A 15616-nucleotide genomic window follows, 5' to 3' on the forward strand; every position below is an offset into this window, starting at 1 on the left:
GTCAGGCACAAGCATTTTCATTAAGGAATGAGTGACTGAAGTATAACATCTGGTTGGATTTGGGTCTCAAGTTTAAAAGCCAGAGTTTGGCTCAGCCTAGTCAAATCCATTGAGAATATTTTTTATAATTCCATATTATGAATCACAAATTTGCCTTTAAGGGGCATTACAATCTGTCCAGAATTTGACACCTTTTATCCTCAGGAACACGAGTCAGATAGGTAAAAAAAAAATCCGCCATTGAAAACCCTTGTGAAAATAAACCAATATTTCAACGTGAAAAAATGAGGGCAATGTATGTACACATGTTTTGTTTTACTGTAAATACAGTACACATATACTCACATGCTCTTGAAGGAAGGTGCTGCTGTAGCGGTTGAGGACAGGTGGGAGGTTTTGGCCACTGGTGTGTGGAGTCAAGCTGTAGTTCAGAGCCAATGAGATTGGGGTCAACTTGTCTCTGAATTCATCATCCTCCTGAGAGAGTAAAAAGTGCAGCTAGTCAACCTTTATACTTGGGTAGAAACAGTACTACTGAAGGCTTGGGTAACTCATTCATACTCTCTATATTCATTATTTTGTGTTTTGGATTTTGCTCACTCTAAGGTAAATGGTGTAGGTCAGGCATGCACGTGGTCGGCTGTGACCCAATGTCAGGAGGCCTGTGCGCTGAGGCTGCTTGGTGTCCAGAAACAGAACTCTCTTGACTCCGCCTCTGGTGCCTTTCAACCAATCAAGCTGCAGCTCTGCTCTCAGCTCTGGACAGGACGGAGAATGACGCAGAGGTTGGAGACGGATGGAGGGGGTGAGAGAAAAGCGTGAGTATAGAGGGCAATCAGGCTAATCAGACACACCGTAATGTTGAATAAACATGGCCCATTCAATTTATGTGTGTAAATTTGCACATGTGTACATGACTTTCCATTAGTTATACTGTAGAGTGATGAGCCTTTTGATAGGTGTTATACTCTACAAAGCTTGTTTCCAGACTCTTGTGTGTTTACCCCCCCCCCCCCCCCCCTCCCTGATCGGTTTCCCAGCAGGAAACTTTAAGGTGTAGAGCAGTGTTGGCTCTGACTACTGTCACACAATCCACTGCATTGTGCACAGCTGCTTACCTACAGAGCTGGGGATCCCCACTCCGCTCACTGTTGCACACACGTCAACGTTCAGACTGGAACAAGACAGTAAGGGGATAGATAAGAGGTTCAGAGAGTGAAACACTGTGATAACTGTTAGCATACTTGTACATGATTTAGAACACAACCTGGCTAGTCTATTAACCCACACCGATAAAGTGAGCAAAATGCATGGCTGTCTAATAACACACTTGTGATATAATATGCTTCTTTTTTCATAATGAGTCTCACGATACACCATATGGGAATAGAAAGCTAGGTAGGTTTAAGAGTTGCTGTTCTAACAAAGAGCTGCTAATAAGTAAAATCTGACCGTCAATTTTTCCTCAAATGGATTTGGTAAACCACTGAAAAAGTTCTGAAGTACAAATGATCAAAATTGGGATGGTTGGTGCTTGACTGGGAATTGATTTGATGTGTTCGTTACTATTAACTTAGAAATGAATGCAGTGCATTTCGGATGTGGATTTTGTATTCATTTGTGGTGTCTTACAAGCCTTTGCAAGCAGGTCAGATGTGTACACACAATCAGCTTGAGTTTTGTGTTGAACAAACACACACCAAAACATTAGGTGCTGGTCATAGCAGTGGCTTACTTGGAGAAAAAAACATGACCATACACTAAGCTCCAATAAAAATGTTCGTTTAATCTTTGTAGACATGTTTGACCACACTCTTCCTTCATATTTGTATTCATGCCAAATCTTTAAAAAAAAATATATAACCAACATTAACTGCCCAAAAGCAAGGCATTTATTCCTTTGCGTGCTTCAGGGAGCAGGGGGAAATCCCGCCGAGGGCCCTGTGAGCCCCTTAATTAGACACACAGACATGGGAGACTGGGAAACATTTCTGCATTTCCTCTATTTATTTGGGTATACATGTACTGTATGTGTAAGTGTGTGTGTTATCACCTGTTTAATCAAGAACAGGAAAGGGACTCCCACACAGGGAGCTGTGCACAGTTAATATCCACTAATCTGAGGCGACTCCTGATCCTATACTGAAGCCTCAGCAATGTGAGCTGTGATTATTGTTTGTTTGGCTTCGGTTCACAAACCATAACATCCAAAAAGCAGATGTTGTGGATGCTTATTTTTTTGTTAGTAATTAGGATACCCCATTAAATGTCAAAATAATGATGAGCTAGTTTTCCGGCGCTCCTAATGTGTGTGATACAGATGTGAGTTTGTGTATGAAATAAAATACAGGTTTCTATTTAAAAAAAAAATTGCTCCCTTAAGTAATTTGGACCTCTCCAGGTGGTTCCATGCATGTTTAATATGTGTTGCAACTAGTAAGCATGTGTGTGTTTGTGGTGCTTTCGGATGGGTGTGCTCAAGTGTGACTCTAATAAGCACTGTGTGTCAAACTTAAGTGTATGTAGCGCGGGAATGACCCCCATTTTACTGACAACGCTGCTGCTTGGGTTAGTCATTACTGTGTTTAATTTCTCCCAAAATGCCGTCTCCCCAAAGGCCCTCCCTGCAAGCATGCACACGTAAGTCCCCCTTCTACTCCGGGTACTGCTTAATGAGTAGGAATGTTCAATTTAAGACAGGTCATTTAGTAGCTACTTCCCTCGTGTTTCCACCACTCCTTCATCCTCCCAGCCAGCCCCGGTTTGTGCCTCCCGCGTGTCAACATTACACTAGAGTCACAGAGCTGAGATCAGATTCTCTTAACAATTATTTTACCGGGTAGGTTGCTTACACCTGCAATAACCGATTATTTGGCCACTTGGGTGCAACGGAAACTAGCTTTTAACAAAAGATTGACATACTGTACTAATATACATGGCCGACAGTTGCCTATTTATACATCAAACAAATACAGTGTAATGTTAGCATCTATTTGGAATGGTGTTTCTGTCCTCCTGATGAATGTAAGTCCAATATATTCTCTCCTTTTAGCGCTGTTTTAGTTCCGAGGGAAAACATGCTCAACTATATGTTCACCAGCTAGTCGCTGACATTATTGCAGAACACAGGATGGGTTTTTGAAGCTTTTTGGTCTGAAAACTGATGGTTACAATTTTCATACCATTCTGGAAACTCACCGGTAACGCTTTATACTAGCCTTACCTCAACTCAACTTAACTAAACCTCACCCCTCTGAAACACAAGATTGATTCTCAGACTTCTCCTAATTCTACCCTGTGCTCTTTGACTCTCTGAGTGTGTGTGTCCTATCTGATTCCATACCTCAGACCAGAACTTTATGGCGGTTTATTTAAATAAGCGGGGTTTTGTTTTGACAGAATTCCAAAGTCTAGTGCTTGCCGTCAATCCGACTCAAACCCTGGACCCTTTTCATTCTCACTGCCAACATTCACACACCACTGTGCACATACACAGACACCAAGATGGCAACTAGCCGAGCACACTTCTCCCGTCCTTCCGCGGTTCCAGCCCCAATAAGTTAGGACCAACCACAATGGATTGTGGCGAAGCGGCAGGAGCCTTCAGACCTGTTTGCCTCAACTAAACTCACCCCCAGACTGTTCAAAGTCAGCCTGCTACCCACAGGAACAATAATATAATCAAAATAAAATTATACAGTATCAAATTAATTGCAGAGTCCCATAAATCTGACTTTTAAAGGTCATATGAGTACGCTTTTTTTCAGTGCTCTTCTAAAATGATTACATTGGACACACAGATCAACAGACCGTGGCTGATGGCTGACGTCTACAGCACAGGGGTGAAACATTTGTCACATCTGTCAGTGGGATGCGTGATTTGTGAATGTGTATACATTATACTGCATACCATTTTATGATACAGTATAAGCATACGATATTTCTGGTACAGCTCTGTGGTTAAATGCAGCAGTGGGCCTCATTAGTCTCATGTTTGTCTAGGACTTTGATCCCTTTAGCTTTTATTCAAGTACACACACACACACACACACACACACACACACACACACACACACACACACACACACACACACACACACACACACGGGAAAGAAAGTACCCTAAGATTTAACATTTGAATTTTAGCATGACTCGGTTTTGATGGACTCCATTGACAAGTTTACTCCAAACGGAAGTGTAGGAGCTGGCCAATGACCTAGCTGAGCCTAAAGCCTAAGTGTTTAGACAATATCCAGTTAAGATGCAGAAATTACTATAAGAAAAAATCAAATAACAATACCCATCTGTACACAAGTACAGTACAAAGTAACCAGCACATGGAAAAATCTATAAAGGATTGAAGCTTTGGGGATATCTGGTATTTATAGAATAATGCAAAGTGTTAATAACCCTATTAATATATAGTATGGTATAGGTGGGATGCAAGACTATCTATAAGCATTCTCTTCTTACCAGGTAACCATAATTTGTGTCTGAGGCAGGTGACACTGTCGGTCGTCAGGGTTCAGGATTCTGGGAGTCAAGATCATTGAAGCTTCCACGGACACAACGGCACGAGACCTAGACACAATAAAACACACACGCGCAAATGCACAGAGACACAATCTGACATAAGAAAAACATTTGACTTTCAGAATCTAAGGAAAAAGTGCGAAAGTGAAGTCCAGAAGAAGCATTTCAAAAGGTTACAGAAGGCCTCATGCAGTCTTACCTGTAGACCGACACCTCGCCTGCGCCAAACGCCCCCACTATCAGATCTGCAGGGGGAGAGAGAGAGAGAGAAAGAGAGAGAGAGAGAGAGAGGGAGAGGTAGAGGGAGAGAGAGAGAGACAGGAAATAGTGAGCTTCAAAGAATGCCACAGATGGGACTGATTTCAAGGTCTCCAGCAGTCTTCATCAAACACAGACTTCTCACATTTAATATACGCGCACACACAAACACACACACACACACACACACACGCACACACACACGCACACACACACGCACACTATATGACATTGAGTTGACTCTCTGATATCACCCTGCTGTTCCCTTTCTTTTCTTGCCACACATGACCCGGTACAGATTAAATAGTTCATACGCGTGTGCGTGTGAAAGTGTGTGTGTGTGTGTGTGTGTGTGTGCTGCGAGACAAGGACCCCGACGCTGCATTCCAGGGCCATTAGAAAGTTCACATCGCTCCAATCACATTTTGCCAAACAACAAACATTTCCCAACAGCGTGGTATAGGAACGGCGCCTAATTGTAAGCAGCAACAGATCTCATCTATATGTGATTTTAATTTACTTTCATGGCTTTTTGTGATGAACTCACACTTTTGATCGGCTCTCAGAGTTTTAAAATAGAGCCCGCATTTAATGGCTGTGGTTAAGGGGACCCATACCAATGGAAGCCGCACACACAAACACAGACACACACACACACACACAAAAATGCAGACACGCACACACACGCATACAAGTGCTGATTAAAACAATGTGAAACTGAAGAGAGGCACTTAATGGATACAAGCCACCCCTGCCAGATGCAGCCGAACAAAGTTGTGAGATCCTGAGAGAGACGGAATAACCCCATGCTGCCCATTGAGAGGCGACTGGGGCTGAAGCTTTTGATCTTTTTTTATTATCAATGAGTTCTAATATCCATTGTGATAAAGTGATTTATTGTTTGGGCTATAGGAAATGGTAAAGAATGCCGTTAAAATTCCGCGTTTACTATGACATTATACAGTGAAAAAACACCAAATACTCACATTGAAGAAGTCGGAGCCAGTACATATGTAGTACATGTTTGGCATTTCGACTTGATTATCAAAATCTTTGTCAATTAATTTTTTGTTGATCAATTAATTGGTTAACCGACTACTTGTTTTAGCACTAGAGTCAGTCAGTTAAACAACTGCTGCAGTAACCTGTTGTAGACAACCTGGTGGAAGTGTGCTCTTGTAGACTTAATAGCGTGTCATTTTCTGGGTCTTTCCTCCCCTGCGTATTTACGAAAAAAAGGGACTAATTGAATCTGAGAGAGGCACATCTGTTTCTGCCTTTGGCTGCAGTCACTGAGTCCCCCTGAAACCACAACATTAAACATGTAGGCCCTGTCCTTCTTCCCCAGGGGTGTGCTATGTCACAAGTGTGCGTGGCTCTGTGTGTGTGTGTGTGTGTGTGTGTGTGTGTGTGTGTGTGTGTGTGTGTGTGTGTACTGTATCGAAAAGCCTGCAACCAGAAAGGACCTCAAGATGTGGGTTTTGTGGTGCAGTTGGAGAGGTACGGAAAAGGGGGGGGGGTACGCACAAGGAGGGAGGTGGGGATATGATAGAAAGTAGAGAAGGGAGAGAGTATAGTGGACTTGGCCTTTAAAACCGCAATCTGTTAGAGTTATCAGCTAGACAAGGTGTGTTTTCCGCAGGAGAGAGACCGAGAGGGACCACAGCGCTCCCAGTCCAAATTCCTCTGTCAATCCAGCTGTTTGGAGTGTCTGTATTTCTTATCCTGAGTCTATCGCTTGAAAGAAAAACCCTGCATGACATGAGAGCGACTTAAGGAGTGGTGGCCACTATTGGGGGTTAAGTGTGTGGTAGAGAGTGTGAGTGCACCACGCATGGCTGCACCGAGGGCTAAATCAAATAACGGCCCACTTTCCTTTTCCATGTCAATCCCATTTCCTTACACACAGGAAAGCTTGCCTGCCACTGTTGATTTGAGAATAGCATCTATGCGCGTGTGTGTGTGAATGGAGAGACTATGAACCATACCCGCACACAAATGGGGTGCACACACCAGTGCATACTACATGCGCATATACACTCTGCTCATTGATGGCAGGTTCTAGGTGCAGCAGGTAGGTAACTGAGCTGCTTTAGCTGACGGTGTCCATCCAGGGCTGTGAAAACACGACCTCCATCCAAAGTTTAGACAGACTGTCAAGCTGTCATATGGCTGCCTGTTTTGGCTGCAGGGGGACGGGCCTCCATGATGAAATGCCAAAGGTCAATGGCACTCGGTGGAAAAGTGGTTTTGCAAGAGAGCACTGAGGATTTCTTATTTCTTGGACGCATGTGTGGGATTTTGAGGCTATCGAGTAACCTGCCAGCTACATCGCATATTTTCAAAGCAACATACACTGCAGACAGAGGCACTTGGCTGTTCCAAATGGGGGAGGATTCGCTCAAGATGGACTAATAATGTGACAATACGAGGGCACAAATCACAATGTGCCTATACTGACTGATTTTAAGCACATCAAGTTTACATCCAAGAATGGAGCAACAAAATAAAGGTGCTCACTAAATATATGAGTAGACATGGAGCCCTGTAATCAATTTCACACCTAATTACCAACTGAATGACCGACCTAATGACCCCTCACAGCCACCACACACTTCAGAATCACTGACCCTGATGTTTCTGTGTCTGTAACTCTCTCAGCAAACAGGTTTGATTGACACCTCAGGCATTGTCAGTGTATGACCTTTGACCCCCTTCGGCTGAACCTGAAATACATCCTGAGGCAATCTGACCCCCTTCCAATACACAGCCTACTGACCCTAACCTTAAATCCAGTCGTTAGAGACAGCCAATCAGTGCTGTTTCTGTTCCCGCTCACAAAGATGCCAGAAGTTTATTAAAGCTTAATTCTAATCAGTAGACGGGAAGTGTGGGTGTGAATTTTGTTCCAGTACTGCCTTATTTGACTGTTTCATTTTGTGCACCTTTCATCTTGTTTTCCTGTGTAAGCTTAATAAAAACCCAAATATATGACACAATCATTTAGGGGGAAAAAACTGTCCAATAAAGCTAAAAGCAGAGCTTAACCATCATCCTTCCCTTTCTCTCTGTGTTCCTGCAGTAGACTTATGACATTTAACGTTGATGGGAACATATGGTGGCTCTCACAGGCCTCCCAGACGCCCGTGCAGTCCTCTCATAATAACGCTGATCAAACATCTCTGGCTCCTTTGAACAGTGTGACTTTACTACCCGGCTAACGACGCTCCATGTGTGTGTGTGCGTTTCACTTCCGTCAGCCAGCTCTCTAATGATAGATGACACAAGCACTGCACCGTTTCTGTGTGTGTGTGTGTGTGTGTGTGTGTGTGTGTGTGTGTGTGTTGGCTGAAACCTTTTTTGCCACCCATGAGTTTGTACGCTTTGTATTTACTGTACAGTGCTTTGAATCTCTGATTTGCAGTGAGCCTACACAGGGTCCAGCCTTGACCTTAAGCCTGGCAAATGCTCAACACACACACACACACACACTCTCTAGCCGCCAGTGAAACCGATCGCAAGCCACACATGTATAGCTGTGTGCACTGGTGTGTGCACTTCCCCTTGATATCCTGTTTATGGAATGAAGAAATGTGTTATTGTAGCAGAATAAAAAGGAAAGCGGGGGAACGGGAGTGGGGGGCAAAGAAAAGAAAAGAAAAGGTAAAACAAAACAAATTCTCAGTTTCAGCCTAATCTGTGAAAGGAAGGAAGCCCAAAAGCCAGAGCAATGCTGAGTGTAGAGCGGCTGTAAATTAGGGAGAAAATGAGGCAGTAAAACAGTGGTTTTACAGACCTGCTTTGCTTCAAATTGATTTTTTCTTTCTGAAGTAAGAACTCCTTTAAACAGCTTCACACTGGCATTACAAAATCTTTTCGGCTCCTTAGGTCAGTAGAAGAAGTGGAGGTGTCTGGTAAAGTAAGCAAGTGGCACATAAAGTAGGGAGCTGCCTGCCTGCATGTACATATAACTTAACTGAATGCTGCTTTGTCTGCTCTCAGTATCAGGGATATGGGCCGAGGGCTTGAATGTCTGGCAGGCCGAACATGCGGATAATGTATTATTATACTTTTTATTTTCTCTTTCTCTAAATCTTGTGTTTTCTCTCCTACTTGAGTACTGCAAATCCCTTAAGAATGGATGTGGCAGCCGTTCATTGGCACGCATCCCCCATACCCCCTTCTTCTTGACTGATGACTTTACCAGAGAAAGAAGAGGGAAAGCAATACAGGAGAAAACATGGTAGTGTGGAGGGGAGTGCATGCGGGGGGAAGCATGAAATGCGGGGGTCAAGAATGAAGAGGAGGGAGGCTGTAATGAGAGAGGAGCTGGATGGAAAGTAGCAGAAGAAAAAAAGGAATGCAAAGTCTGATGGAAAGAATTTTGATTATAACGCAATGGACTTGTTGATTGTAAGTAGTAGTAAGTATTTACCAGGATACTGATTGTCATCCACGTCTTGGCCTCCTCTCAGAGTGAATCCATATCCAGGCAAGCTACCACTGTGGGACCTCGCTGCTCTCAACTCTTGGCTCAGAGTCAGGCCCTGCGTGGAGACATCTCTGTTACCGTTGAAGATCAGTACTCTGCCCCCGCGCTCCTCGCCTCCGAAGGGACAGCCAACCGCCACGTCTGAAAGGGATGACACACACACAAACACACACACACACACACACACACACACACACACACACACACACACACACAGAGGCATGGTTTAGACATCAGCAGGGTTAGGACCCCTCGGAGACAGAAGCATGAGGAAAGCATGCAGGTAAAGACGGAAAGAGGGAAGGGAAGGAAAAAAGCTTGACCTTCCTTCACCTGCACTGGGGGACCGTGTCAGCATCATTATGTTACTTCTTTTTCTGTAAATTCCATTTGTGTTACTCATATTTTAATCTGGTGTCTCCTCTATCTCATATATCTTGACTTTCAGTATAGGGACTGTTGTGGTCAATGCTCTCAGTCTTGATCTCTTGTTATTGTGTTTTGTATGGGAAAGATTATGTAGAATATCACCCTATAATACATTACAAATGGGCAGAGGGAAGGCTAGGAGGGTGGCATGGTAAGAAGTCTGCTTGGGTCTTAAAAGAACAGTTTGGAATTTCGAGAAATACATCTTCTTCCATACCACTCTCATGTTTGTAGGCTACACAAAATACGAGGCCGTAACCAGCAGTCGGTTAGTTTAGCTTAGTAGCCTACTTAGTATAAAGACTGCAAACATTGGGATACAGCATACTTGACTTTGTTGAAAGGAAGAAACCAACACCACTAAACCTCACTAATTACCACATTATATACTAATTGTAACAATTATCAGCTAGCGGCTCTCGAAGGCTTCAGTTAAGCGTGAATGCCTGTGTCAGCAGGCTAGCATGATCGCATCTGAAGGCTGTTTGTGCAGCCAACAGATTAAGTAGGCCGCTAAAGAAGATATAAAGCGTTAATTAGTGAGCACTAGAGGTGCTGGTAGGCAGATTTCCAAACCTTGGAAACAGCTTGGCTAGCTGTTTCACTACTCTTTTTTTAGACTTCAAGCTCTGCGTATTGTCTCCTGGCTCTAGCTTCATACTTATGGGCCAGAAATGAGGGCGCCCTTATTTTTGGGAGGAAAAGTATACAAAATGTTGAACTATAGCTTTAATGCCACCGAAAACCTGATTTGGTTAATCCTCAAAGCCTTTGCTTATCTGCTGTATGTGAGTTGGGTTTGAACGGTTTAGTTGATTGTTTGAGGTCTGGCAAAACAAGCAAACAGCCCCACAACTCCCAACAGATTTTGATTCATATGTTTCCCATATTGGTGCAGGGAAGTACTTTTTCTTTATTTTTCTAATTGAGCCCTGGCCATTTCAAGCCAGTTCAAAAGGTTATTTGCCGAAAACCTCTTTATACAGGACCCAATTGGTCATAGTAATACCTTTAAAATTTCCCTCCGACATGCAGGCATGCACCCAGAGACACAGACATAGAATAAAACACCTGTCCTGATATGAAAAGTCAGATTATTTTACTATATTTTATTTTTATATACAATAACCTGCATACAAGTATACTGCAACTGTCCAAACACCTCTAGACATCCTGTTTGTCTCCGGACCCCCCCTCTCTCTCTCTCTCAGCCTAAACAACTAGTTCCACATGAAGCAGATTGCGGGGTAGAGAGGATGAATGCAACCATGTGTGCATGCAAGTAAATAGCCTATATATATGTGAGCCTGAGTGTGTGTGTGTGAGTGTGTGTGCAAGTCTGTATGCTATGCGTGGGTATGTGTGTATACATATTCTGTGTAAAAAAAAGAAAGACAAAATAAAAAATCTTCAAATAATATGAAAGTCACTTAAGGGCATCGCTCAGTAACATCCCACACAATGCGGACCTTAACAACATAATGCGGAACACCCACTGAGACCAAAACTATAGGAGATTGTTACTCAGAAACAAGCTGACACTATATGAGCGTTGGTGACAGAAAGCCAGACTTAGTTGGTTGGTTGAAATTAAAAACAAAGAAGACCCACACGGCAAATTAAATTAGCCTAATTGTAAGGCTCCTACTGCTGACACCCAACAAAGCCACAACAAAAGACAGGAAACAAACGGGTATGGTTCTGCTTTTCTGAAGAATTTTTGAACCTCATCGTTTTTTTTATCTGTTGGGAGGAGGAAGAGGCTCAATGTCCTCACAGGCGGAATCTGTCAGTAATTATGCACACATAATCACACTGAGCCACAGGTATACTTGATAACATAAGTTTGACATTAGCCGACCTTGGTCAAAATAGTTTCCATGGTGACTCCAGTAATGTAATGCTGAATAATGAAATCAGGCACAGAGATGGACTTGTACTCATTAGATTAACTCTCAACACATCTCTCCGCACGCTGGTGCAGCTGGTGGACAGCCTCCATTCCCTCTCAGGCCACATCAGCAGCCCTCAGAGACCGTCACATCCTGACAGACAGCCTGATCTGATTTATGATTCTGGCTAGAGTAGACTTTGGTATTGATCCAATGGTTATTGATCTTGTTGTTAAAGGGCTTAAAGGGGTGGGACACACATTAACACACTCCGTCCATGAATAAATAAAACGCAAATAAGTGGGACTGGTGTCATACGAGAGCCAAATGGGCATCGGTTCAGTCATATTTTAAGGGCGCAGTTCACTTCATGGAGCATTTGGGCTGCAGGCTGCACGGTTTGTGTGTGTGTGTGTGTGTGTGTGTGTGTGTGTGTGTGTGTGTGTGTGTGTGTGCGTGTGCGTATGCGTATGTGTGTGTGTGTGTGCCTCTGTCCAATCAATTTGAAGATAAAACAAACACATTGAAGCGGAATGAACTCTGGGCTGCAGGACACAAACTCCCAGATGATTTTATCTCAGTGCACATCTGGTGGGTTAAAAATAACTCCCACACACGCACAAATACACACACGCACACACACACACACGCACACACACACACACACACACGCACGCGGCTTTAACCCTTATCATCACAGGAGGAAACAAGTTCACGCAGACAACCTTTCATCGCCACACTTCCTGATTGGATAAAGAGCTTTGCGTTTTCTCAAGGAGAAGCATCTGATAGGATTTCCTCCGTCAGACACAAAACATTCCAAGAGGCAAGGGGAAACACAGAAAAAGATTTGTCTGTTTTTGGGTTTTACCTGAATCCACCAGCCCCTCCGGGCAGACAAAGCACAATGGGAAAAAGGGTTCATGTACTGTCAAAGAAAATATACAGAAGGATTCTGTTAAATGTCCCTCATCTCCGGATCTTTTTCCGTCTCTTTTCCTCTTTGTTGCTTCTCACATCTTGCATATTTTTATTTCTGAAATGAATTTTGTCTGCCTCAATTTCCTTTTAATCTCCCCTTTCCATCTCTTTCCTCCTCTTCTTTCTGTCTTTTGACCCCCCACCCTTCTCACCATTGTATCCATCCTGGTTGATGTCTCCCATGGGTGCTATGGCCGTGCCAAAGCGCCCGAAGGTGTGCGTGCCGGTGAGGAGGACAGGTTTGGTGAATGTGAGCGGGGCGGTCTGTAGGTACAGGTACACCCTCCCCACCTCTCTGGGTTTGCTCTCCATCTCTCTCTCCATGTAGAGGGGCGCTCCCACCAGAACATCGTCGGTCCTGGGGACACATTAGCCATTTTAGTTTTTAATGCTCAGAGACAGACAGAGGAAAAGGAGATCGTCTTCTGTTTTCTGAGTGACGAGGCAATTTTTCCACTTACCCATCTCCATTCAGGTCGGTGACAGCCACAGAGTAGCCAAAGTAGGAGGCCATCTGAGGGACAGACAAAAGAAGGAACGTATTATTGTTAACCATAAAGCCAACAATGATTTCCAGCTTGTTTTTCATTTTCATCCAATTTCAATTGAATTTGTCAGAAATTGGATATAAATCCATATCAGCTGGTGCCTGTGGTGCTGTAGTTTATATGCAGGCCCTGCAATAAGAAAAGACTTGACTGGGGATGTGTTGATGATGCACTTACCTGCTCCCCTGTAAAGTTCTGGATGAAGGTCAGATTGGTGGAGTTGATCATTGCCACCTGAAACAGATGAGCAGATGAGCTGTCACATACAACAGGGCATGACTAATAAAGCAGCGGGCTTTGTCCTTGCAAAGAACGGCCCAGAATTATGACAAACAGGCACATGAAGAATGCAACGAAACCGCAATTGAAAAAAAATGAAAAAGCTTTTTATTCTACTGGAATCCCCTTTTTCTTTTCCCTGCCCTCCCCCACCATCATCCTCTCTTTGTGCCTTTACCATTTCCCCCCTCATCTTTCTCTCCTTCCCCCCATCCTAACCCCGGTCGTGGGGAGAGACGGAGGGGGGAGGCTGAGAATTCCTTCATAAGACCTAAAATAACAACCACATGGAGACAGCCGGGGGCTATATGTACACACACATGCACACCATCACATAAGCACACACACACACACACACACACACACACACACACACACACACACACACACACACACACACACACACATGCGGGAGGATACACGTTGACCCAACCACAGATGTCCCAAAGACACACTAAATGGGGGATAGACTTACGAACACGGACATATGAGGATGTGTAAACACAAATATTAAATCTGTGGGCTTGGAGTTGTCAGATTGGTCAGAGGAAACCTGATGGGAGTTGACAGCTACTCCGGTGCCAGGCATAATAATAGGGCCTATACCTGCATCCCTCACGACAGTTCCCCTACTCTGAGCTACAAGCCCCCTCCTCTATGACACTCACAGTGCACTGTCTGTACAGGAAAGAGCACTCTCGCACTGGCTACAATGTCCAGACATAAAACACACACTGTTGTAATGCATGTGTGTGTGTGTGTGTGTGTGTGTGTGTGTGTGTGTGTGTGTGTGTGTGTGTGTGTGTGTGTGTGTGTGTGTGTGCGTGTGTCTGTGTGTGTGTGTGTGTGTGTGTGTGTGTGTGTGTGTGTCTGTGTGTGTGTCTCTCTCTGTGTGAATGCATTGCTGGTGAGTCCTGGCGTTGCACTGCAGGTTAAGGTTAGGGGTCGGTTGTGTGTGGAGAAGGGTTAGTGGGGTTAGGTGGGGTCACCGCCCTCCACATGCAGCGGAAACTGCGTGTCATTAGGGAGGATGGACATAGTCAGCCCTGGGGATATGTTCCCATAGGATAAAACTAGCCAACGTTTAAACATAGATGCACATACAGTATTTTTTGTTGTCAAGCTGTTTTGTTGTTAAGATGTATGAATGCACATGAATCTACAATACTTGCTTTTGTGCATGTGTGCACATAAAAGCGTACACATAGGCTACTCCTTGATCCCTCCTGCACTTCTTGTCTCACATAGACTGCCACACATATATCTTGAAAATAAATGTCATATTTAGACAGAGCATACAGATGGGTGAAAAAGTAAAGGAAAAAGCTCAATAATGTTTCACCATTAGCCATCAAAACAGGTTCCGATGTCCACAGAATTGGTTCCAAGTTTCTGGAAATTTACTGGAGAACCGAACACCGTCCATGTTAAATATATTCCCTAATTTGGTGTTTTGATGAAGGTTGAGTGTAAGTCCCAATGGTGTTCAATTTGTTCTGCATTCCTGATGTTTCTTTCTACACAACTGTATTCAGGTTTTTGCTTTAATGTGTCACCGGTCTGTAGCCATGCTGTTGTGCTGAATGACTAAGCAAATGTCTTGTGCGCCTTTTGTCTAACTTGCTTGTTGGCTCATACTCACATATCCAAAGTTCTGTGCTCCTCTTGGGACCCCCGCAATCAGCTCTGTGAAACATGAAAACAATATTTGAATTAGCATGTGTTTGTGCTTGTGTATTTGTGTGTGTGTGTGTGTGCTTGCGAAGAGACTTCAATATATGTTCCTCTCAAGGGCCTCAACCGTTAAAAATCCCCTACCCGGCCCACCCTGTCAGTAGGGCCGAGTGTCGCTGAGAAGACACTGAATGATTGGGTGCTCAGGCTCTGCTTGAGTACTGATTGATGGGTGTGGTGTCGTGTACTTATAGGGGACAATCTTAAGAGATCCACCCGAGACAAGACAGAGACTTCCCATCATGCCCTGCAGCATCCAACTCAAAAGGCTCAACCACCAGCCTGCAAACCAGGACTTCCCGCACCATCTTCACTCAGAACACCCAGTGACGACCAGTCTGAAGAGGGGTTTGGGGAACAAGACCACAACAAGCTCCGCACCACAACACAACACATCAGCAGGCATGTGTAACCTCTTAAGTCTCACTTTATGACTCTCTGACATGTGTTGTGCCGGAGGGGGCTTTCAG

At 44.1% G+C, this 15616-nt stretch overlaps 1 protein-coding gene across 1 annotated transcript in view; it reads right to left on the reverse strand.

Annotated features, from left to right (window-relative positions):
- itga8 (integrin, alpha 8) overlaps positions 1-15616 on the reverse strand; it is a 40014-nt gene that overhangs the window by 14002 nt on the left and 10396 nt on the right. The window contains exons 9-18 of the mRNA XM_080039278.1: positions 15055-15098; positions 13311-13367; positions 13047-13099; positions 12738-12943; positions 9227-9424; positions 4733-4778; positions 4474-4581; positions 1119-1174; positions 601-758; positions 346-477 (exon numbers count right to left, since the gene is read on the reverse strand). Coding sequence (XP_079895404.1) covers positions 346-477; positions 601-758; positions 1119-1174; positions 4474-4581; positions 4733-4778; positions 9227-9424; positions 12738-12943; positions 13047-13099; positions 13311-13367; positions 15055-15098 — 1058 coding nt within the window. The remainder of the gene's footprint in view (positions 1-345; positions 478-600; positions 759-1118; positions 1175-4473; positions 4582-4732; positions 4779-9226; positions 9425-12737; positions 12944-13046; positions 13100-13310; positions 13368-15054; positions 15099-15616) is intronic.

This window comes from Ammodytes marinus (genome assembly GCF_949987685.1).
Source record: "Ammodytes marinus genome assembly, chromosome: 13".
In the NCBI taxonomy this organism is placed as follows: domain Eukaryota; kingdom Metazoa; phylum Chordata; class Actinopteri; order Uranoscopiformes; family Ammodytidae; genus Ammodytes; species Ammodytes marinus.